Source organism: Dendropsophus ebraccatus, chromosome 14 (assembly GCF_027789765.1).
Source record: "Dendropsophus ebraccatus isolate aDenEbr1 chromosome 14, aDenEbr1.pat, whole genome shotgun sequence".
NCBI lineage: Eukaryota > Metazoa > Chordata > Amphibia > Anura > Hylidae > Dendropsophus > Dendropsophus ebraccatus.
In genome coordinates this window covers 10,327,462-10,352,123 of record NC_091467.1, presented here as the reverse complement: position 1 = coordinate 10,352,123, position 24,662 = coordinate 10,327,462, and the positions used below count along the sequence as shown (strand labels likewise).

The 24,662-nt window shown below is 41.9% G+C and overlaps 1 protein-coding gene across 1 annotated transcript; it reads left to right on the top strand.

Annotated features, from left to right (window-relative positions):
- The first annotated feature begins 4,241 nt into the window (after window positions 1-4,241).
- LOC138772820 (agouti-signaling protein-like) lies at window positions 4,242-18,369 on the top strand. The gene is made up of 4 exons (XM_069953538.1): window positions 4,242-4,279; window positions 12,047-12,193; window positions 12,561-12,622; window positions 18,156-18,369. The coding sequence occupies exons 2-4, from the start codon at window positions 12,049-12,051 to the stop codon at window positions 18,321-18,323; spliced, it is 375 nt and encodes a 124-aa protein (XP_069809639.1). The 5' UTR covers window positions 4,242-4,279; window positions 12,047-12,048; the 3' UTR covers window positions 18,324-18,369.
- Window positions 18,370-24,662: the final 6,293 nt, after the last annotated feature.

Sequence of the window (24,662 nt, the reverse complement as noted above, 5' to 3'; positions counted from 1 at the left end):
GCTTTTTCCTCCCCACAGAGAACACAGGAACGCTCAGTCGAAGCAATCTTTTAAAGAGATCTCCTTATGCATGAGCTCAGTAGACCTGGATATTCATGAGAAGCAGAAAACCCCGCCCACCAGCGGCTGATTGGCAGTTATCTATCCATGCTGTATGTAGGCAGTCAACTGTCACTCAGCGGCTGGAGGGAGGGGGGAGGGGTGCGGCAAGAATCCTATTCTCCTGCATATTAGGAGAACGGCAGAACAGAATGATGTAAGTAATACACCCATCTGTTCAGCAATTCTGTCAATAGTTTATGCTGCCCTCATTTAGGGCCCCATAAACATAGTGATGACACCATTTTCCTACCTTTGTTCATAATTTTTTCTGCTTTTTAAGAAAAAAAAGACGAAACTATCTTCTCCAAGAGAAAATAACCCAGCCCTATTGTTAGTTCCATCCGCAGTGCACATAGTCGGAGGTCATTGCAGTTGGTGAGAACTGATGGAAAACTCTAGCTGTAGTCGAATTACTACTGTATCCAGACAATGGGGAAAATAAGGAGAATCCATTGGGACAGGCAATTTGTAATGAAAGCAAAGTAAAGCAGGGGGTTCAGTGAAAGTCTGTGTGATTACAGGCCAAAATTTTACTCTTTCAAAGTAATGTATCATAGGTGTTCTTTATCTTTTAGATCTATTTTAACTGTACAGATCACTACAGTAATCTTTTTAATTCCACCTTAAATAACACTTAAGTCAGCCAAGGGTATATGTACCATAGAGGTAGACCAGGTGGCTACCATTGGGCCCCAAAGGAGAGGGGGGAACCAATGCAGATGGCTGTAACCCTATTTAAAGGTACATTCACATGTAAGGTATTGCAGGCCATTTCATGCTGTGATTACCATTGAAGTCTATGGCACTCCATTCTCGCAGTGGATTTTCATTCCATATTTTGATGTAGTATACTAACAATTCCTTCCATTCTTGTTATTATCTATTAAGTCTTCTTCCCCCAGTTCTCATCTGCTGCTTTCTGCTGAAGACTCAAAAATCTGTGTGTGTGCTTTTCTCTCTGTCTCCCCCCCCCCCCTCCCTTCTGAGATGACTAATGTAAACAAGTCCCTGGCAGGCTTTATCTGCAACATTGTATCTTTTTTGTAATGCCAGGAGGGATAATCACAGTGAGTTTATTAGCAACTTGACCTCAGAATAACCCTTTCAGCATTACAAAGAAGTTACAAAGTTGTAGATAAAGCCTGCAAGGGACTGTCTCAGAAGGGAGGGAGGAGGAGGGGGAGACAGACAGAAAAGCTCACACACAGATTTTTTTGTCCTTAACAGAAAGCAGCAGCTGAGGACTGGGGGAAGGAGACTGAATAGATAATAACAAGTATGGAAGGAACTGTGAGTCTCACCATGGGCAGCAATATATGAAAAGTTATGTTTGAGCGGAATATCCCTTTAAGATATAGTACTGCTGTTTTAGTAAAAAACAATAAAACAGCAATGCTTACCTGTTCATGTTCCCCCGATGCCCTCTGGCGCCATCTCCAGGCCCCCTGCTCAGTCATAGTCTCACTGGCTGAGATGGGACAGCGCAGTGATTGGCTGAGCAGGCTGTCACCTAGTGGGACCTGGCATGGTGTCGGAGGGCATCAGGGGAGCATGGACAGGTAAGCATGGCTGTTTTATTGTTCCTTACTATAACAGCAGCTCTATATCTAAGGTTTCACAACGCTATGGCACTCCATTCTTGCAACGCAATTAAAATCCTAGAGCCATAGGGGGAGATTTATCAAACATGGTGTAAAGTGAAACTGGCTCAGTTGCCCCTAGCAACCAATCAGATTCCACCTTTCATTTTCCAAAGAGTCTGTGAGGAATGAAAGGTGGAATCTGATTGGTCGCTAGAGGCAACTGAGCCTGTTTCACTTTACACCATGTTTGATACATCTCTCCTATAGACTTTAATGGTAATCAGTATCACAGCAGGATTTTAGTGCAAAAGTTGTAGTGTGAAATCCTTTGCAACAATAGGTAAAGCAATGGACACTTCCACTCCCACTAAGGACGTCAATCAGAAGCATAAGTGGAGTGCTCCCTCTGAACTTCTATAGTCACTTAAAGAGTGCTAATAGCTGCAACATGCCAACATACAAACTTGTGCAAGAAAGAAAGTTCAAAGGAACTCACCATTGCAAATGTGATTTTATGTCTTAGAAAAATGTTTCATGGATCTTGCCTGGTAGCAGACAGCGAGGACGCCAACATGTTACATTTTTTAATTTTCATTAAAACCTATGAGGATTTGCTGCTGCTCTGGACAGTTCCTGACATGGACTGAGGTGGCAGCAGAGAGCACTGTGTCAGACTGGAAAGAATACACCACTTTCTGCAGGACATACAGCAGCTGATAAGTACTGGAAGACTGGAGATTTTTAAATAGAAGTAATTTACAAATCAATATAACTTTCTGACACCAGTTGATTCCGTACCCACAATCTGTCCCCCCCAAACCACTTGTACCTTCGGATAGCTGCTTTTAATCCAAGATCTGTCCTGGGGTCCATTTGGCAGGGGATGCAGTTTATGTCATAAAAACAACTTTTAATCCTGAAGGGCTGTGTCTAACAGCCGGGGCTTACATTTGTATATGCATAAGGCTGGCACCACCTCTCCGTCCTTCCTCCCCACCCTCCTCATTATTAGGAATGATCCAGGAACATTTACTGCTGTTTGAGCTTTGCACAGGTGTATTAACGATCCAGCCCATGTTCATTATACACACAGGTGGGGAATAGGAAGCAATCTGCCTGGAGCAATCCTAATGCTAAGGAGGGTGGGGAGGAAGGACAGAGAGGGTGTGGTAGCCTAATGCATATACAAATGTAAGCCCTGGCCGTTAGACACAGCGCTGCCGGATTAAAAGTTGTTTTTATTACTATAACTGCATCCCCTGCTGAACAGACCCCAGGACAGATCTTGGATTAAAAGCAGCTATCTGACGGTACAAGTGGTTTGGGGGGGTCAGATTGTGGGTACAGAGTCGCTTTAACACAACCAACACAAAAATAATTTTTTCCTTCTTCTTTACAGCAAAAAAAAAAAAAAAATTGGCAAAAATTATATAAAAAATAAATAAATAAAAATAAACCAAAAGCAGAACATAATTAGTGCATACATTTTGTACTGGTGAAATGTGAAATTTTTGATTAAATTGATTACATTTTTATGGTGGTTTGGACAAGTATACAATTATATTAATCGGAGAAGTAGAACATTATTGTTGAAACGTCTCGAGAATTAGTCACGCCAACATCAGCTCATCATTGAGGAATCATTGTGGGGTTAATTTAAAAAAAAAAAAACAGTAAAAACAGTAAAATACCTTTGAAAGCGCTCTGGCTTACTACCCTAAGAAAGTCCAGAACTGTTCACATATGCTACAAACATGCTATTTACATCCTGAAACGGCCAAGAAGAGCGATTCCTCCCCAATTGAAGAGGCACAATAAACAGTCCACGCTGGCTGATTTATTACACCCTAACAAGCGGAGACAAACAAATGTGATTCATTAGCGATAGACAAACCTTTGCCTGCGTACACCCGGCTCGTCCTCCGTCCCAGTTTTACGGCCATGTGCGCGCTATCCTTGAATTTGTTTATGTTATTTTTGCGCTGCAATAAAACATACATCGTGTTACATGTGTCAATGCTCTTTCTCATTTACCGAGAAATCTAATAAAGGAGTAATGGACGGTTGCGATGATGCCGACAATTAGAAACAAATGCGCTGGTAGCTCTCGTACCCTGAGCGACGGATACTTTCGTTTCAGGATTTTTGTTGCGTTTTGCTTACGAAACATCATGGAATTATGAGAATTTTTACGTATCCGAGCACTTCCGTAAATTTGCGGCCACTAACCTGTAGCAGATGAGGAAAGTATATCGTTTTACAATGAAATCTTTGCATTTTTAAATGCAGATTTATGGCAGTGACTTGAGCGAGGGGCCTGTCTTGCTGCATCAGGACACCTAATAATGTTTAGGCTGTTTTGCCGGTTGACAAAGTAGTAGTCGTTCTGTGGTGCGTATAGCGAGGAGCCCCCAACACTAGAGGACAATAGACTTCCATCATCTCCACGGAAGTGTTACTCCTTATGAAGGAATCCCACTTGTGGCTGAGTGCCCAGTATTACTCTACTTAAGACAGACACCAAGGTCTGGCGGCGGGCACAGTGCTGTTGGGTATCAGCTAAAGAATTATCAGTCTGCTTTACAGGTATACAGGTAAGCAGATTTATAGTCAGGATATAAAAAAAAAATATCTTTAATATATTTTATAATTCTTATAAAATGATATATTTAAAAATATATTTTAAAAAGGAATATTATTTATTATATTATTCATAATATAATATACCACTTATACATATGAATTGTAAACAGGATCCTTTAAGTCTTTTAGAAGTGGCTATAAAGAAATATATACTTTATAATTCGTATAAAATTATTATGTATTGAAAAGAAATAAACATTTTTAAACGGAAATATTATTTATTATATAATTTATAAGTATTAGTATATTATTTAGAAATATAAATTTTAAACAGTATGCTTTAATTTATTTTATTTTTAATATATTTTAGAATTCCTTTGAAATTAATTATTATATATTTGAAAAAAAAAATTACATTTTCAAACAGGAATATTATTTATTATATTCTTTATAAGTATTAGTATATTATTTATAAATATGAATTTTAAATAGTATATTTTAATTTAATTTATTTCACTTTATTTTTAATATATTTTATAATTCCTTTCAAAATGTATTATTATATATTTAAAAAAAAATAAACATTTGTAAACAGGAATATTATTTGTAATATTATTTATATTCCTGATATTATTTATAACTTTAAAATTTAGAAAGTATGCTTTAATTCTTTTAGATAGATTTCAATTTTTTTCAATATATTTTATAGTTCTTATAAAATTATTATAGATTAAAAAAAATATATATTTATAAACTTGAATATCATTTATTATATTGTTTATAATTACAGTGGTACCTTGGTTTAAGAGTAACTTGGTTTAAGAGCGTTTTGGTTTAAGAGCTCACAGTTTTTCAAAATTGTGACTTGGTTTAAGAGCATTGCTTTGGTTTAAGAGCTCCCTGTACTGGGTGGGAGGGGGAGTGGGGGAGGGGCATGGTCTGCATAGCGGGGTCTACAGCCCTGTGCTCTGACCCAGGAAGTCTCCCTCACCTTCCAAATCATAGCAGATCCACTTCAGGCTGGGGCTTGCATCAGGGGACAGGACTGTGGGGGTGATCTCTCCATAGCTGTAACCCCTTTCTCCCCGGACAGAGAGTGCTGCATGTATGTGCCCCCATCTGTCCTGCTCATTCCTTCATGCTCCCTGCAGTCTCTGTCCGCCCTTGTGTTTCCCATCCTCTCCATTACTGTACAGTAACTTATAATATCACATATTCTGCTGTTTCTGAATGTTTTTCATCTGTTTTCCATGTTATTCAGAATAATAAATCATTATTTTTGGGGTGTGGAACCAATTGTCTGCATTTCTATGATTTCTTATGGGAAAATTTGCTTTGGTTTAAGAGTGGATTTGGATTACAACGGAACGAATTATGCTCGTAATCCAAGGCACCACTGTATTATATTATGTATAATTATTACTGTTCTTTTAGATGGGGATTACATTTTTACATTATATAATTCTTACAGAATTAATTGAAATATTATTGAAAAAAATTCTACTGTTCTAAATTTTTTATTTAAAATGCATTTTTATTTAAAATTTTAAATCAAGCAGAAGAAATGGAAATGTTTAGAAAAGTAACTACGTTTAATATTTGAAAATTTTCAACAGTATTTTATCTAGACTTTGCTTTAATATTTTTATATTATTTTACATTATTATTATATTAATATTTTTTTTTTTTTTTAATACCGTTCTTCAAAAAGAGACACTCGGATAAAAAAAAAAAAAAAAATGTTCAAACACATATGATATGAAATGATATGTTATCAACTAGGAAGGTTAGAGAATAAGCACAATAAATAAATATTTTTTCATTGTAACTATATTCTAAAAAAAAAAAAAAAAAATGAGTAAATTTAAAATTTTTAATTTTCGATTTAATTTCCTAATTTCCTATAATGCACACTTTATTGCTGAACAACAAGATTATTCGCCTGCTTTTGGTTGTAAATGAAAAAAAGTTATATATAAAACGTGATAAAGTTTAAAAGAAAACTGAGGAAAGAAATTATTTTCAAATTATTTTAATCACTGTAACTGTTGCCGTCATATAATATTTATTTATCACATTCAGAATGTTTTCACGCTTTTCTTCTATGAATTGTATTGTTTTCGGATAAGTAAGGTATAATATTCATCTAAATAGAAAAATAATTGTGGTTATATAGAAATGGAGGGGGATAAAACGGACAATAAATAATCTTTTTTCTCCTTGTAGTTGTATAGATTATGATTTTTTTTATTTTTTTTTTTGGAACTCAACCACTATTGGAGACGCACATTGTTTTGTGACATATAACAATATTTGCCATTAGTTATTTTTTTGTAAATTGACAGTATAATGACAAAACATGACTGCACTATACTATGGTAACTAACACATAACTTTTATTAGATATTCACTAAAATGGTCCAAACCAACAGAGATATCCAAGGGAATCAGCAATAGCTCAGGTTACAGTAATCACCGACGTGTGTATCTACAAATAACAGCAATACATAAGACATGAGCGAAAAAATTTACAAACTTTTAAACCGGACCTTAAAGGGGTACTCTAGGCTGGGGTTATTTATAGTGTATGGCCGGGGAGGGGTTGGATATAGAGGCTGCCAGTCCCTTACCTTCCTGGTTTCAGTGTCGGGTGCTGGATCGTGCCTCCCCGTTCTCCCATCCCGCTGCCGCTTCATGGTCTGAGCTGCGGCTTGAGACATGGCAGCTCAGCAATTCAGCGGTCGTAGCGGGGTCCCTCCTCAGCCTCTGAATGGCTGAGCTGCCGTGAGCCGTCACGTCTCAAGCCGCAGCTCAGACAAGGAAGCAGCGGCGGGACGGGAGAACGGGGCGGTGCGATCCGGGACCCGATGCTGGAACCAGAGAGGTAAGTGACCAGATGCTCTATATTCACCCCTCCCCGGCCATACCCTAAAAATACCTCTTTGTGGACATAAATACTTACCTGTCCACACTCCCCCGGTCAGCCAATCACTGACTGAGGGACAGCAACGTGGCCAGTGATTGGCTGAGCAGGCTGCCACTTTCAAAACACATTGACACCTCACTTAACCAATTACTGGCTGCAGCACTGTCCCGTCTCAGCCAGTCAGTGAGCGAGGTGTAATTTCAGCAATAACACAGAGGAGGACACCGGGGGAGAGCAGACAGGTGAGTATATATTTTTTTTGTTTTTGAAAAAAATTACAGACTTCTTATACAGTCCTGAAAAACTACTGAAAGGAGTACTCCGGTGAAAATCTTTTTCTTTCAGATCAACTGGTGTCAATTTATAGATTTGTAATTTATTTCTATTAGAAAAGCTCCAGCCTTCCAGTACTTATCAGCTGCTGTATGTCCTGCAGGAAGTGGTGTATTCTTTCCAGTCTGAGACGGTGCTCTCTGCTGCCACCTCTGTCCATGTCAGAAACTGTCCAGAGCAGTAGAGGTTTTCTATAGCTACTGAACTGAACATTTCCTGTCACGGACAGAGGTGGCAGCAGAGAGCGCTGTTTGAGACTGGAAGGAATACCCCACTTCCTGCAGGACATACAGCAGCTGATAAGTACTGGAAGATTTGAAATAGAAGTAATTTACAAAGCTGTATAACTTTCTGGGACCAGTTGATTTGAAAGCACTTTGTTTTCACCGGAGGTACAAAAAAAAAAAAAAAAAAAAATCTAACAAGGAGTGATTTATGTCAAACAGACCGGCATAATAATCTTGTATAACAAGGCCATGTGCAACCTCTGATGTTACTAGTGTGGGGGATGGGATATATTTAGATGTTGGAATTATTTTAAATTCTGGAGTTTACAGACGCCTTATAAAAGGGAAGAGTCTCTATAGATGAGTGCCTAACTAGATGCAGGACTAGTAGCTGGACTCGCTATATCGTCCAAATTATTTATAGGTAGAATATCACATGGTCTATAAATTATTTATAAAGGAACTGTCAGGAATCCGGGTGAATGTTGTGTCAGAGGCGTGTACTACAGACGGTCACCAGTACAGAGAGGATGGGGTCAGGACATGTAAAGGGGGACTCTACCCGACCATGGAGCAGGGCATAAATTTGTGATACAGCCAAGTAATAGAGAGTCTGTAGAGAAGCTGGGGGCCTGGGCTATGGCGTTCTGCTTATCAGTAAACTAAACAGCAGCTGCAAAAATAAACTCTAGTGTTCATGGAAAAAGCTATAAAAACCTATGATTTAAAGGGTAGCTGAAACACTATCTGTGAGGATGCATGTGGAGATCAGGAGGAGCCCTATTTTGGCCATAGTTGAAATTTTTGGTTGGATTTCTGCTGTTCAGGCAACAGCTTTGATTTTCAGTTTTCTTTCAACTAGTATATGATGTCTCTGATACACCACACACATAGTGCTAGGATGTCTCCATACACTGTATATACACAGAAGAGAGGGCCCTGCTCCCCTTTATCTCTATAGTACACCTTCAGAAGCAGGAGACTAGCTGCTATGATGTCTCCATACACTGTATATATACAGAAGAGGGGGTCCTGCTCCCCTATATCTCTATACTACACCCTCAGAAGCAGGAGACTAGCTGCTATGTCTCCATACACTGTATATACAGATGAGGGGGTCCTGCTCCCCTATATCTCTATACTACACCCTCAGAAGCAGGAGACTAGCTGCTATGTCTCCATACACTGTATATATACAGAAGAGGGGGTCCTGCTCCCCTATATCTCTATAGTACACCCTCAGAAGCAGGAGACTAGCTGCTATGTCTCCATACACTGTATATATACACAGAAGAGGGGATCCTGCTTCCCTTTATCTCTATAGTACACCTTCAGAAGCAGGAGAGTAGCTGCTATGATGTCTCCATACACTGTATATATACAGAAGAGGGGGTCCTGCTCCCCTATATCTCTATACTACACCCTCAGAAGCAGGAGACTAGCTGCTATGATGTCTCCATACACTGTATATACAGAAGAGGGGGTCCTGCTCCCCTATATCTCTATACTACACCCTCAGAAGCAGGAGACTAGCTGCTATGATGTCTCCATACACTGTATATACAGAAGAGGGGGTCCTGCTCCCCTATATCTCTATACTACACCCTCAGAAGCAGGAGACTAGCTGCTATGATGTCTCCATACACTGTATACACAGAAGAGGGGGTCCTGCTCCCCTATATCTCTATAATACACCCTCAGAAGCAGGAGACTAGTTACTATGTCTCCATACACTGTATATACACAGAAGAAGGGGTCTTGCTCCCTATATCTCTATAGTAAACCCTCAGAATGAGGAGACTAGCTGCTATGATGTCTCCATACACTGTATATACAGAAGAGGGGGTCCTGCTCCCCTATATCTCTATAGTACACCCTGGGAAGCAGGAAACTAGCTGCTATGACGTCTCCATATACTGTATACACACAGAAAAGGGGAACCTGCTCCCTATATCTCTATAGTATACTCTCAGAAGCAGGTGTTAGTTTATACACTCCTCGCAAAAGCCTGTACTACAAGTTAACATGGTAATGAAGTAATACTTAAGTTTTACAACTAGATGTCACTATTATCTGTATATGCACTTGTATGATGCATAGCTGTAGTGAACAAGGGGTTATTTTTTGTCTATGATCTGCACACCATTAACAGCTTTTTTCTCTTCTTCACCTATCTCTATTCTCCTTCTTCTATTTACACTATTTTTCTCCATCACTCACAGGGGACATTACACCTCCTGTAGGAAGTTGCCACATGGGAAGAGGAAATGCACGCCCACACTTAGTGAGTCTTGGTGGAGAGAGGACGCAAGACAGTCCCTGCTGTAGACCAGTTGGGCCCTGGCTTTGCCAGGTCCCCCCTCTAGTCAGTGTCCACTGTAGTCTAGTCAGGAGTGTGGTAGTGAATGGATGCACATGGGAGACGGAGAGACTTTTCTTTTAGACGCTATCTCGCAGTGGAGGTGTAACCAGTTAAACTTGGCCACCTTGCTCAACTCAGGTAACAAAATCTGGGGCTTGTGTCACCCTAGTAGGACGAATCAACAGGTGGTATTTTAACAACAAAGGTCGAAACACGGGCACAAGTATACTTCTATTTTCAAGTATTTTTCAGTATTCTACTTCTTTTTCTGAAGTTCCGGCAGAACACACTTCTACCCTGGGTTGGGACTCTCAGCACAAACTCTTCTCCACTACTCTGAACTTGCAGCACACAACCAAGTCAGCTCAGCTCTTCTGCTCCAAAGGCTCTTAGCGCAGATTCTGTTCTGTCACGTTTACAGTCTATGATCAGCTATTGTACAAAGTATTCTCACAGTAAAGAAGATTTTATTTATGACAACAGGACTCAGTGATCATTCTTCCGGCACCTACACAGTCATTACTCCATCCTTGGGTCATCTCCCCTTTCTGTGGGGGGTGGTACCGATAGTCACAGCTCCACTCCAGACCACCGCGATGAGTACCCAAGGGACCCCCTCACAGCCTGGCAGGGGACCGACCACAGAGGAAAGTACATAGCCAACCACCCTAAACTAAAAGCAGGTGTGCCACTATACATGTGTGCCCCCTGGCACTGGCATCACGACAATCTACTATCTGGCTGAGCTATATCCCGATCAACCACTTCTGTAGTGGCGTCACACAACACCATCTGGCAAGTGACCATAAATTTAGCACACAATGCCCTGTATGCCAGTCTTGCTTCTATAGGTGACCCTACACCCTAGATAACTGTCAGGCGAACTTCTCCTTAACCTGCAAAAACCTTCACGCTACAGGGGAATATACTAGAGGGGAATATACTGCTGCCAGACTCTGGTGGTCTCCTTTAAGCCTTGCCTTTCATTCTGTTATCATCTCCTAGAATATCCCATACTTATTATACTATATATAATTATGATACAATATATAGTTATTATACTATATACACTTCCATAGACTCCCATTATGAGCGGGAGGCTAACGGCATTCCGCGGCGGACAATTCCGTCGCGGAATTCCGCTACCTTTGCTCAGTGGGAACGGGGCCTTATACTATATACACTTATTATACTATATATAATTATTATACTATATACACTTATTATACTATATATAGTTATTAAACTATATACACTTATTATACTATATATACTTATACTATTATTATGTTATTATTAATATAATATTATATTACATATACTTATTATACTATATATACTTATACTATATGTAATTATTATACTATATACACTTATTATACTATATATAATTATTACACTATATACACTTATTATACTATATATAGTTATACTATTATTATTATTATCATTATACTATATATACTTATTATACTATATACACTTATTATACTATATAAAATTATTATACTATATACACTTATACTATATATAATATATAATTATTACACTATATACAGTTATTATACTATATATAATTATTATACTACACTTATTATACTATATATAGTTATTATAATATATACACTTATTAAACTATATTATTATTATATTATATATACTTATTTTACCATATATACTTATACTATATGTAATTATTAAACTATTAACACTTATTATACTATATATACTTATATACTATTATTATGTTATAATTTATATAATATATTACATATACTTATTATACTATATATACTTATATACTATTATTATGTTATTATTTATATAATATATTACATATACTTATTATACTATATATACTTATACTATATGTTATTATATTATATACACTCATCATACTCTGCGCACATGTACGCTTTCTTTTCCACAGACATGAATGGGGTACATGTAAGTCTTCTTCTAGCCTGTATTATATGGGTCGTACAGTCTCATATTGTCCAAGAAGAAAAACAAGAAAAAGTCACCGGTGACAGTATTGTCCGTTTCCCGGAGATTCTTCCACCCATATCCATTATTGGTGAGTAAATGTCATATGTCTTATACTTTTAAATACAGCACCTTTTCAATCTATTAGCCCTGAAAAGCCTCTTTAAATGGGCACTGTCACTTCCAAAAAAAAACATTTTACATGTCATGGAGACCCCCCTGGCAATTACTTCATATAGTGTATGGAAAGTACTCAGGATGGACTCTAGAACGTATATGAGCCCATGTAGTGCACAGAGCAGAAAAGAGAAGCGCTCAGCTACATTCTTCTCCCGCCTCATTCTGAACACCCAGACCCCCACTCATGTCTTCTTGACATATCAAAGGTGTCATGAAGTGACAGGGACAGTTTTATTGTAAATGGTCTCCTCATCGTCTCATGTGTTGTATGTCCACAGATCTAAAGAGGTCTTCTCGGAGGGTGAGCAGAACCGATGCTGAAAGGAATAAGCTGGCAAAGGTAGATATTACAATATGTGGTGGTATGTTATATGATAAAGTACAGTGTGCTTAGTCTATTACTAGAGATACGGGTGACTGGAGCATGTGCGAGGCTTATTGTTCTGCATTCGATTACCGGTGGCTGAAGAAGTCAGATCCATGGGGCTTCAAATGCTAAGTGTTTGACTTCAGAGAAAGTTGCAAGATCCGGACAGTTCTACCTCTCCACTCAATACTAGTTATGAGTACAATGGGGAGTGATTAAAGGACAACTCCGGCCAAAACGTATTTTTTAACATGTAATTACAAAAGTTAGACAAATTTCTAATGTACATTAATTATGGGAAGAGTACATATGGTGTTATTTTTCTTAATTAGATTGATCAGACAGGCTTCAGATTCTCTAAAAAAACTGTGACGTCACGAATCAGGTGTCATATGAAGTGTCCAGCAGGGGGCGCACTGTATGTAGAAATCTATGGAACTGTATTGTATATGGAACTGTATGTAATGTAGTGTTACAGTGAGTTACAGTACACTATCACAGGGACACTTACATCCCTCTCCCTCCCTGTGCTGCCGATGCCCAGGCTCACATTGGGAGAGAGGGAGATAGATGGCACAGAGCAGGGAGGGAGAGAGGTGCCTGTGCATCTAACTACCTCCCCCCTCCCTCCCTCCCTGCTCGGTGTTGGCACCCGTGCTCATGAGCACTCATAGTATGAGCAGATGATGGGGAGTAGTACCAGGGCAGATCCCCATCAAGAAACTCCCCTTCCCCCCCCCCCCACTGCCGCCGCACAGCCCCGGCAGCTCTCATCATCTGCCTCTCCCCCTTCCCCCTGACGAGCTAACTGGAGGCTGGGGAGCTGCCGGGGGTGACATCAGGTACCTAGTCGGCAGGACGCCTGGGTGGCGGTAAGTGGGGCAGTCACCGGGATGGTGGGGAGGTGAACGGCTGTGCGGCTAACTGCCACCCCCACGTCTTGCCGATTTCACCCCTGGCAGCTCTCCGGCCTCTAGTTAGCTTGTCGCGGGGGGGGGGGGGAGGAGGGGAGAGGCGGACAATGACAGTCACTGGGACAGTGGGGAGGTAAACGGCTGTGCGGCAGTAGTGCTTACCGCCACCCCCACGTCTTTTCAACTACTCCCCCATCATCTGCTTATACTTTAAGCACTCCATCTTGCCGACTTGGTCCCTGATGTCACCCCCGGCAGCTCCCCGGCCAAAAGTTAGCTTATCGCAGGGGGGAGAAGAGGCGGCTGATGAGAGCTGCCGGGGCTGTGCGGCGGTGGGGGAGAGAGGGGTTTCCTGAAGGGGGTCGGCCCTGGTACTACTACCCCATCCTCTGCTCATACTATGAGCGCTCATGAGCACGGGTCAGGAGCGCTCATAGTAAGAGCAGATGATGGGTGAGTAGTAGTACAGCGTGTATCTGTCCCACACATTGAGCAGGGAGGGAGAAGGGAGGTAGTTAGATGCACAGTGCGCCCCCTGCTGGACACTTCATATGAATTACACCTAATTCGTGCCGTCACGGTTATTTAGAGAATCTGAAACCTGCCTGATCTACTCAGTTAAGGGAAATAGCAGTATAAGTGCATTTCCCATAATTAATGTACATTAGGAATTTGTCTAACTTTTCTTATGTAATAACATATTAAAAAAAATATATGTTTTGGCCGGAGTTGTCCTTTAATAATAGAGTAAATGAGTAGTGGGTCAGTCTGTACCCCAGGGCAGCATGCAAAACAATAATCAAGAGGACGGCAACCTTTCAAAGACCAGAAACTTGCTGGAAAAAATGTTCATGTACAAATGCTTTAAAGGAGAAGTCTGAAGTCCGGGGAGACCTCTTCTTCACAAGTGCCAGGGTGGATAAAAGAAATAACCTGTTCTCACCTATCTCCCCTATCCCCTTATCTCCAGCGCTGGTGCCCACATACCGCCGCTCTGGTCCCTGATTTCTCCTTTAACCATAGAGAAAATGGTGCACTTGAGTTCCCATCTGGCAGTGGGTCCTCAGGTGGCAGCACAGTTTTTAACTGTGTTTGTGTCCTGTGATCATAGCAGCAACCAATGCCAATCTCTTTTCCCAGAGGCAGAAGGGTCCACCGATAAAAGGGAAGGGGGATAGCGGCTCAGAGTGGCAGGCTAGGAGGAAAGGAATCAGAGCTTTGTAGCGAGGGGATGACAGAGGATATGTATACAGCTGCATTCATAGATACAGGTGGGATGTAGAGAAACGCGATAGGTGAACACCACCTAATAACCTTACGCCCGCAGTCTACTTACGCTTCCCGAGCGCCCTACGTAGCGATCTGACAGCGGTCTTTTACTTGGAAATCTTCGGCTAGCCCCGGACACCCCACAGAACCTTTTGGATCGGCAAAGAAAAGTGCAAAAATGAAGAAATCACCACTATGTACGGGACCGCATGTTACGCTACGGGCGTAAGTTACAGCATTTTCGTCCTCAAACAATGGTCTGGTTAATTTTTTACGGCGCCGCGTACGATCCTGGTGTAAGTTCTTACGTAGTGTAAACTTCATTTGCAGCCGTAGATCGTATACTTTCCATTGTACGCAAACTCGTAAATCTCCGGGCGCTTATTCACGGAACGCGCAGCGTCCGGAAACTTACGTAGTGTGAACATAGCCCCCACAGGGATGGTCCGAACCTGGCGAGGTTCGGGTTCGTATGAAACTGAACCCTCGGCAATGATTCCCGATGTCTGTCCGCTCCGTGGAGAGGGTGGATACAGCCGGAGGACCACCTGGAAAACTGGGATACAGCCTATGGCTATGGCTGTATCCCAGTTTTCCAGGCGGTCCTCCGGCTGTATCCACCCGCTGCACGGAGCGGGCAGACAGCGGGAATCATTACCAAGAGTTCAGTTTCATACGAACCCGAACCTCGCCAGGTTCGGACCATCCCTAATTCTAAACAAATACGTACATACCAAAAGACACTAGTTTAGAAAAACGCCCCAAAAACACCTCAATTTTCCATAAAATGAAGCCATTTTTGCACCTTTTTAACCAGGTAAAAAATGTTTTTTTCTTTTTCTCTGCATTTGAGCAGCCAAACTGATTTTTTCATATTCCCTTTGCCTTGTTTTATGTTTTTGTTTTTTTTCTTGCACAGTTTGGCGGTATAGTTAAGTTAAAAAAAAAAACTTAATTGAAAAATTGTGTGTGAAGAAGAATATAAGAGGTTACATGGGGCCTGGCTGGCCATAATATAGGCTTGTTATCTGTGATATTTTACATCTCTCTGACAGCGTGAAAATACCTGGGGAGCCGGAACTTTCTCCACTCTGACTAATATCATATTATCAGGGATCAAATGGAAACCGTCTCCTTCCCATCTGGAATGACACTGTTGTCTTGTCCGTAATCACGCTGACTGATAGGATTCTCTTATCTGATACTTGATACTCCCTTTAAGAATTCTCCTCACTGGCACATGTTGTTATTTTGATATATCTGACATCCAGAATTGGAAACTGCAGTTATTTATTCTGTCGAAACAATCACATTTGGTAAATCTTAACTTTGTTTTCTACAATTATCCCTCCAGCGTAGAACTAAACTATCCATGGGAGCGGCTCATGCCAATGCCAAATGTACACATGAGGGTATAGATATCTGTATATATATTTATATATGAGGGTCCTATTACATCACTCCGTGTAATAGAGACAACGATCAGCCGATCGCCAGGTATGTAGGAGTTTATTTTCTTTACAAGGGCTGCACAGACATCGCTAACGATGTCCGTGCAGCCCTTGCTGACCAATTATCGGGCAGTGTTTGGGCTCAGTAAGCGAGTACCGATCTAGAAGATTGACACTCGCTTGCAGAAAGTCATCAGGCCTTGTAATAGGGCCCTTAGTGTTGAGTGAGCACTAAAATGCTTCAGTGCTCGTTACTCGAGTATTTTTTAATGCCCGACTTATCTCGAATCAAGTAACGAAGCCTATTGATATCAATGTGAGACTTGAGCATTTAAAGTGTCACTGTCTTTATAAAAAAAACTTTTGACAAGTCAGGGATTCGGATAGAAGAAGTCAAACAGCATCTTAATAGAATAATCTTCAAGCGTTTCATAGGTTTCTGCTAACACATTTGAACTCCGGCAGTATACCGGCAATTGCCGACTGATGCTTTGTCAGCCAAGGATAATCAAATGCCAAACAAATGGACTCCAGCATTCTCATCATAGTAAGGAGTCATTTTTGGTAAATGAAGTGATTTGCGAATACATTAGGAACCCCATTGGCTATTCCATGGAGGAAATAATAAGGCCTTATTCTCACACTCTGATCCACGGACCTTACTGAGCGCGCAGTTTCAGCCCTCCCGGCATCATGTATCATTTATATAAATATGATACCAGGAAAGCTGAAAGTGTTTAAAGGGAAGCCGTCACCATGAAAATGCTACCTAAGCTATCGGCACCATGTTATAGAGCAGAAGGAGCTGAGCGGATTGATATATATCTCTATAGGAAAAGATTCAGTATAACTTGTAATTTATTGATTGAAACCTCTGATGTTTCCAGGCTAAAGAGTCCAGTCCATTGAGTGACTCCACCCACTGGACTCCTTATCACAGGATGAGCAGGGATTTCAATCAACATGTTACAAGTTATACAGAATCTTTTCCTACAAAGTTATATATCAATCTGCTCAGCTCTTCCTGCTCTATAACATGATGGTGATAGATTACATAGCATTGTCTTGGTGACAGGTTCCCTTTAAATCTTCATGGGACTTTACTGATAAAGCAGGGCGGCTGTATCAGTACAGTCCCACAAAGATTTAAACACTTTTAGCTCTCCTGGCATCATATTGATACATGATGCCGGAGGACTGCAGATCCACTGTACAGCTTTATGCTCCATAACCTCCATGAATTACAGAGCGTGAAAATAAGGCCTTACCATTTAAGACTCTGTCAGCAGGTTTATGCCGTCCTATCTCAGGGTAGCATAAACTAGTGACAGAGAAGCTGAACAGAATGATGTATCACTTACATTGTTCTGTGCAGCTGATCCTGAGATCTCCTCCTGAATACCATGGACAATAAGTAGTACTCTCTAAGTGCATGAGCTCAGTAGTCCTGGAAATTCATGAGAAGCAGAAAACTCCGCCCACCAGCTGCTGATTGGCAGTTATCTATCCATGCTGTGTATAGGCAGTTAACTGTCAATCAGCAGCTGGAAATCGGGAAGGGGTGTGGCAAGAATTCTATTCTCCTGCATATTAGGAGAACGGCTGAACAGAATGATGGAAGTAATACACCAATCTGTTCAGCATTTCTGTCTCTGTTTAAAGCAGCATAAACCTAGTGACAGACTCCCTTTAAGCATAAAACAACTTTATTCCTACTTAATCTTCAAAACATTTTATGTAATTAATTCATGTAATAGCAGGATTTTTTCGGAACACAGTAGGTTTCGTCACATTCTGCTTATAACTTTGTATGAGACAATTAAGATCTCTGTGTTGGCTGAAATTGATGAGAGTTATTTACTTGTATTGCAGAAAAAGGAAATACCCAAAAAGAAGCCACGGACCCCACCCCCAAACTGTGTGCCTCTTAAATCCAGCTGTAAGCCGCCGGCACCCCCCTGCTGTGAGCCCTGCGCTTTCTGCCACTGCCATATCTTCCAGACTGTCTGCATCTATAAGATGGGCTATCCACACTGCTAGGATCCAGTATACTATAGCAATACAAATCATGGGACCTGGTCATATTTCAGCTACAGTCCTTTTATTGGCTTTGGATTGGGCTATAAAAAAATTTTTTTACATACTGGCAAAACCAAGTTCCTTGCTGTCTTCTCTGCTAATAAAATGAGGGACAGAAAGCCAAGTAACTTGAAGAACTGTAAGTGACTGACGCTGCAGCCAGTGCTTGTGATGTGTGATGGAAATCAGATCAAACCGTGAATACACAGATTGATGGTTAATAGAGAGAAAGGCCTATAGACTGGTCATCTTTGCAGTGGGGCATGCTTCAGCGACAGGAAGTGGTGTCTGAAAAAGTGCTCTCTGCTGCCACCTCTGTCCATGTCAGGTACTGTCCAGAGCAGCAGCAAATGTCCTTGCTCCCCAAATTATTCCATACACATAGTCCATTAATAAAGTGTAGTTTTTACATTACATTTCATTTTCCATATACTTTAATACAGTCCTTAGATGTCTACAAAGACTGTGCCCCCTGCTGGACACTCCACGAGAATTACACCTGATTCGTGATGTCACAGTTTTTGAGAGAATTTGAAGACTCCCTGATCTACTAAATTAAGGGAAATAGCCCTATATGTGCATTTCCCATAATTAATGTACATTAGGAATTTGTCTAACTTTCCATAAGTGATAACATATAAAAAAAAATACTTTTGGCTGGAGTTGTCCTTTAACCTGTTGCCCTTGGTTACGAGCTGCTTTCAGGCATCCACTAAGGTGGGTCACACATGCTTAGTTCTGCTGCAGTCTCCTGATCTATCCCATTGGCTATCCAGGTATGATGGGAATTGTAGTTTTGCTAAAGGGCGGAAGGTTCAGCATCCCTGATCTACATCCAGACTGGCTACATAGACCTCTCTCTCCGGTGTCAGGCCCTTTTCCACCTTGGAACGTCTAGTGTGTCACTGACATTTAGTGGTAACACCAGTATGGATGGTCTCAGCATTTTGCCTATGTAGGTACTGGCATTTGGGCTGGATGCTGGTATGTCATGGTATACAATGGCATAACGTGGTATAAACCCAGTGCGGCCAGGCGGTAGGGAAAGCTAATGGTATGCTGGGCTGTATATATAATGGTATACTGGGCTGTATATATAATGGTATGCTGGGCTGTGTATATAATGGTATACTGGGCTGTGTATATATAATGGTATACTGGGCTGTATAGCTGGAGGTATAACCAGCAGGAAGTATAGAGCTCTAGTGACATTACGTCTAAAATACTGTGTCCAGTTCTGGAGATCTCACCTACAGAAAGATATAGATAAAATAGAGGGGACTGAATAAATCAATGCATGTAATAGTAATCAGGAATTAGGTCATTGGATACTTGTATATTATATTAGTGGCATGATATGTATTTTAAAGAGCACCTGCCACATATTTGAAGTCTTTGGAGCAGCATGTAGATGCATTTGGGATACCTTGGATACGTCCCCTACCAGCTAAGTTGAATGTGCACAAGCCCAATATAGGGGAAGATGATAATGTGGGCGGTTTGGGGGGCCACTCAGGGCCTGGGGGGCGCCTAAGGCCATTCAAATTCATGCCCACATCCTTATGCACTGCAGTGCAGGACATCACTCAGGGGCCCTACCAGAGGATTCTCCGATGGGCCTCTTAGTGATGTGCTGCACTGCAGCGCCGTCCTGGGACTCCCAGGCAATCACACTATTTAATTAAGTGTGCACCTTCTTAAGGTGCACACACAATTGACAGGGCGCTGACATACAGCTGGGACTTCCGGAGCAGGCAGCGTCTGTAACACACACTGCCTGTGCTGGAAGACAGAAGAGGAGAGTATGCACCAGGAGAGGAGGAGTAACAGGGGAGCAGAGGATGGCTAGGGGAGAGCTCATGTTTGTTAGACATCCCTGGGTATATTTACTCGTCCCCTGGCTCTGTATTATTTACGGTGAATCAATTTAGTATAAAGTGGCCAATTCCTTTTTATAGGGCTGGTGCAAAGAGCTTGACCAGTGTGGGACATGTCTAAACCAACCTGAACAGCATCTGCTTCGGAAAAATAGGTTACCCATTAAAGGGGTACTCTAATAAAAAAAACAATTCTTTCAAATCAACTGGTGTAAGAAAGTGGCAGAGATTTGTAATGTACTTCTATTAAAAATCTCCAGTCTTTATCAGCTGCTGAATGTCCTGCAGGAAGTGGTGTATTCTTTCCAGTCTGACACAGTGCTCTCTGCTGCCACCTCTGTCCATGTCAGGAACTGACCAGAGCAGTACCAAATCCCCATAGAAAACCTCTCCGGCTCTGGACAGTTCCTGACATGGACAGAGGTGGCAGCAGAGAGCACTGTGTCAGACTGGAAAGAATACACCACTTCCTGCAGGACATACAGCAGCTGATAAGTACTGGAAGACTGGAGATTTTTTTTCAATAAAAGTAAATTACAAATCTCTGGCACTTTCTTACACCAGTTGATTTGAAAGTTTTTTTGTTTGTTTTTTTGCAGGAATACCCCTTTATGGTGCGTTCACACCTACAGGATCTGCAGCAGATCTGCAGCAGATTTGATGCTGTGTTCAGTTATTTAAATGAAATCTGCTGCAGAAAATCAGCTGCAGATCCTGTAGGTGTGAACGCACCATTAATGTATCATTTTCATTTAAAGACACATACACAGAATGTTCCTGGTATTTTCTTCTGTAAACTGAATTATTAATACTATTTTTGTCGAAATATGCAAGCTACAATAAAAAACCATCAATCCCTCAATGTCTGATTGTGCATCTTTTCAGGAAATATAGTATTTGGTTCCTCCCAGTCTATAAGGGATGTCTAGGAATAATCTTGAACATGACACGGATACTTATGTAGTGGGTTCATGGATTGCAGCAGCTTTAAGGGGGTCAGTGATACACATATAGGTGTCATGGTGTAAATGATACAGCTGTGTGACTGGTTCATCATTCATACTGAACTCTCAATGGAACCAAAATAAGAGCAAGGTCAGCTATACCACATCCAATAAAGAGAGAATAAAAAAGTCTGGCACCACTACTTTATGCATTAAAACAGCATATAAAACACAGAACATGTATTTGCAGTGGCCGATGGAATGAAGCTAGTTTGATTTAAGTTCTTCACCCAAAAAAAAATTTCCTTCAAATCAACTGGTGCCAAAAAATGCCAGAGATTTGTAATTTACTTCTATTTTAAAAATCTCAAGTCTTCCAATACTTATCAGCTGCTTTATGTCCTGCAGGAAGTGGTGTACTCTGATGACAGACAGATTACAGTGCAATGCTGATCTGCATTGCACTGTAAGGGACAGCTCACACTCAGCACAATTGGCGGAGCTCCGCCGCGGAATCCCGCCTACATCAGTGTCCTACAGTATCTCTATGGGAGGGCTCACGCACCTCTGCTCCCGCCGCTCTCCGCGCAAAGAATTGACATTGTCAATTCCCCTGATTTTACTCAGTGTGAACATACCCTAACCTGCCTGTGATAGGCATTGCTCATGAGGCTTAGGGGCCTATTCCACGGAGCGATAATCGGCCGAATCGGCCCGATTTGGGCGATTATGGCTCCGTGGAATAGAGAGAACGATCAGCCGATGATCGTTGTCATCGGCTGATTGTTTATTTAGGTTCAAACCTAAAAACATTGTGGAATAGTGGTGCACAGCGGGTGACCGACGATTTGAAAATATCATACTTTACCTCACCAGGCTGCAGGTCTTCTCCTTCTCCCGGTCCCACGCGGCAGCATCAGCTTCGGAGCGGCCTGTCTGAACTGACAGACCGCTCAGCCAATCACTGGCCGCAGCGGTTCCAGCCAGTGATTGGCTGAGCGGTCTGTCAGTTCAGACAGGCCGCTCTGAAGCTGATGCTGCCGCGCGGGAATGGGAGAAGACCTGCAGCCTGGTGAGGTAAAGTATATTTTCAAAACGTCGGTTGCCTGATGTGCACCGCTATTCCACATAGCGATACGCGGTGGCGACCAATGTTTTTAGGTTTGAACCTAAATGAACGATCAGCCGATGACAACGATGTTTTTAGGTTTGAACCTAAATGAACGATCAGCCGATGACAACGATCATCGGCTGATTGTTCTCTCTATTCCACGGTGGGTCCCTCCCTGCAGCCCTCACTAAACGATTGTCGGGCCGTGGAATAGGCCCACTAAACGAGCGCCAATCTAGCAGATCGTTGAATATCGCCCTTAGCCTTAGCTTCCATAGCTATGACACAGGAGGCCTCAGGGAAGCCTTCTGTTGTCATAGCAACCATCGGGGCTGGCCAATCGCTTCCACAAACCCCTGATGGTAAGCAGAGGAGAATCCTTCCTCTCTCTTGCACTATAAGCGCTGCGATCGCACTGATTGCAGCATCTATAGGGTTAGCTCCGATGCTGACAGTTGCGGTGAGTTCCCGGTTATCACTGATAGCCGGGACCTGCCGCGGGATGGCACTGGCGCAGCTCCTACGCCTGTTTCATCCCAATCAATGACTGTTTGGCTGAGCGACCAGTCCATCAGCCGGGACGGGCATTTTCCGTGTGACGTCATCAGAACTCAGGGGAAAATGCCTTCTGGCGGGGGTCGGCAGATCATGGACATCTCCCCTGCCACCTGTATCATCCTTCATACGGCCGGACTTCCCCTTTAACTTTTTATTCCATTTCACTTAATAAATGTTACCAAAAATCAGCACAATTTTGCCTTTTGTTGTTACTTTTGGTTGATTCAGCTGAGCAGGCTATCACTCCCGGCGGCAGCTCCGGCTCCGGTCAGCAGGGAAGACACTGGGGGAGCATGGAGAGCTAAGAATGGCTTCTTTATTATTTTTTATATAACAGCAAAATGAAATCTTTTTTTATGACGTTGCCCATTTAGGCCCAGATGTCGTCTAATGGACGGGACTCTTGATCGCATTACTCTGCGGCTTCATGTTTTATTGCCTCGATTTCGATGCTTTGCACAATGGGCAGGGACTGGAGATCTGGGCACCTCATGTCTCTTCTTCCCATGAACATTTCAGAAGCTTCTCTTAAGTGGCCATGTGATGGGCTGACGCTGAGAAGAACCAGATCTGCTCAAACACTTAGACGCACTCAGCTCTCAGAAAGTCTCATACTCGGCCGCAACTTGACACAAAGCAGACCCTGTATGTGAAGAGGAGAAATGGCTGAGACCCCGTAAACGTGTTCTGAATTACTAACCACATATTCCTTCTCCTTTCCACAGTTATTTGCAGCTCAGCAAAATATGTTCTTGAACATTGTCAATCTTGTCGTCCTTTTTTACAGTTTACCTGCTCCTAGGAGCATCCGGTCATATTGATGTTTTTGATTATATGACGCAACTGTGGTGTCCTACCACGGATATTACTATTATATACACCCTTCGTAAAAGCCTGTACTTATTGTACTTGTGGTAATAAAAGTAGTGACAAAGTCAGAACCCCACATGGGTAGGACGTCAGACAGGACAACCCCAACAGTTTTCTTCTCAGAAACACTACACAACACTATGCAGTGTTAAACCCCTTTCAATAGAGGATAAGTCAGAGACAACCTCAACACACGCCGTGGACTAGGAGAGTCACAGAGCAGGACAGTATCCAAAGACAGCAGTGTAAGCTAGGAACTGATCCAGATAGAGCAAAGTTGCAATAAGCCTAGGAACTCTATCTCGCAGCGAGGTTGTCAGCAGGGAACCCTCAGCATTCCGCTCATCCCAGGTAACAAGGTCTGGGCGTTGTGTCACTCCCTAGGACGGCTCAGCCAAATCTAGAGGGCATAAGGTGGTGCAAAGACCCAAAGGTCAATACACAGGCACAAGGATTTTCTTCTTCTGCTAAGTATTCTTCTACCTCATCCTCCAACATCCCGGCAGAGCACAGTACTACTTGGGTTGGGACTCTCACGACATCCTCCTCTCTGCTACTCTGCTTTTTGTATATCTCAACACGCCACTCAGTCAGCACAACTATTCTCCTTACTACCTTCCTACCACAGATATGGCTGTTGTATTGTCAAGAGTTCGTCCACAAGTATTATCGAGTGTATTTTCAAGTGCTTTACCAAGAGAGACGTATACTGCCAAGGCGAAGCTTATAACTTGCTGCACACAAGTATCTCTCAATTAAAAAGACTTTGTGATTCTTCATCTCACACCAACACAGTGTACACTACAGCCTTGGGACACTTCCCCTTTCTGTGGGTGGCAGTTCCGATAGTCCGGGAGTCACTACACCACTCAGGCCATCCGTCATATCATCCCAAGGGACCCCGAAGCAACCCGGCAGGACACTGGCACTGGCGTCACAG

What these genes read in the sequence shown, in the direction of transcription:
- LOC138772820 (XM_069953538.1), top strand. Translation starts at nt 12,049, where the DNA reads ATGAATGGGGTACATGTAAGTCTTCTTCTAGCCTGTATTATATGGGTC. An exon ending in TCCACCCATATCCATTATTG is followed by an intron (nt 12,194 to 12,560) that starts GTGAGTAAATGT and finishes GTATGTCCACAG; the next exon opens with ATCTAAAGAGGTCTTCTCGG. An exon ending in AAAGGAATAAGCTGGCAAAG is followed by an intron (nt 12,623 to 18,155) that starts GTAGATATTACA and finishes CTTGTATTGCAG; the next exon opens with AAAAAGGAAATACCCAAAAA.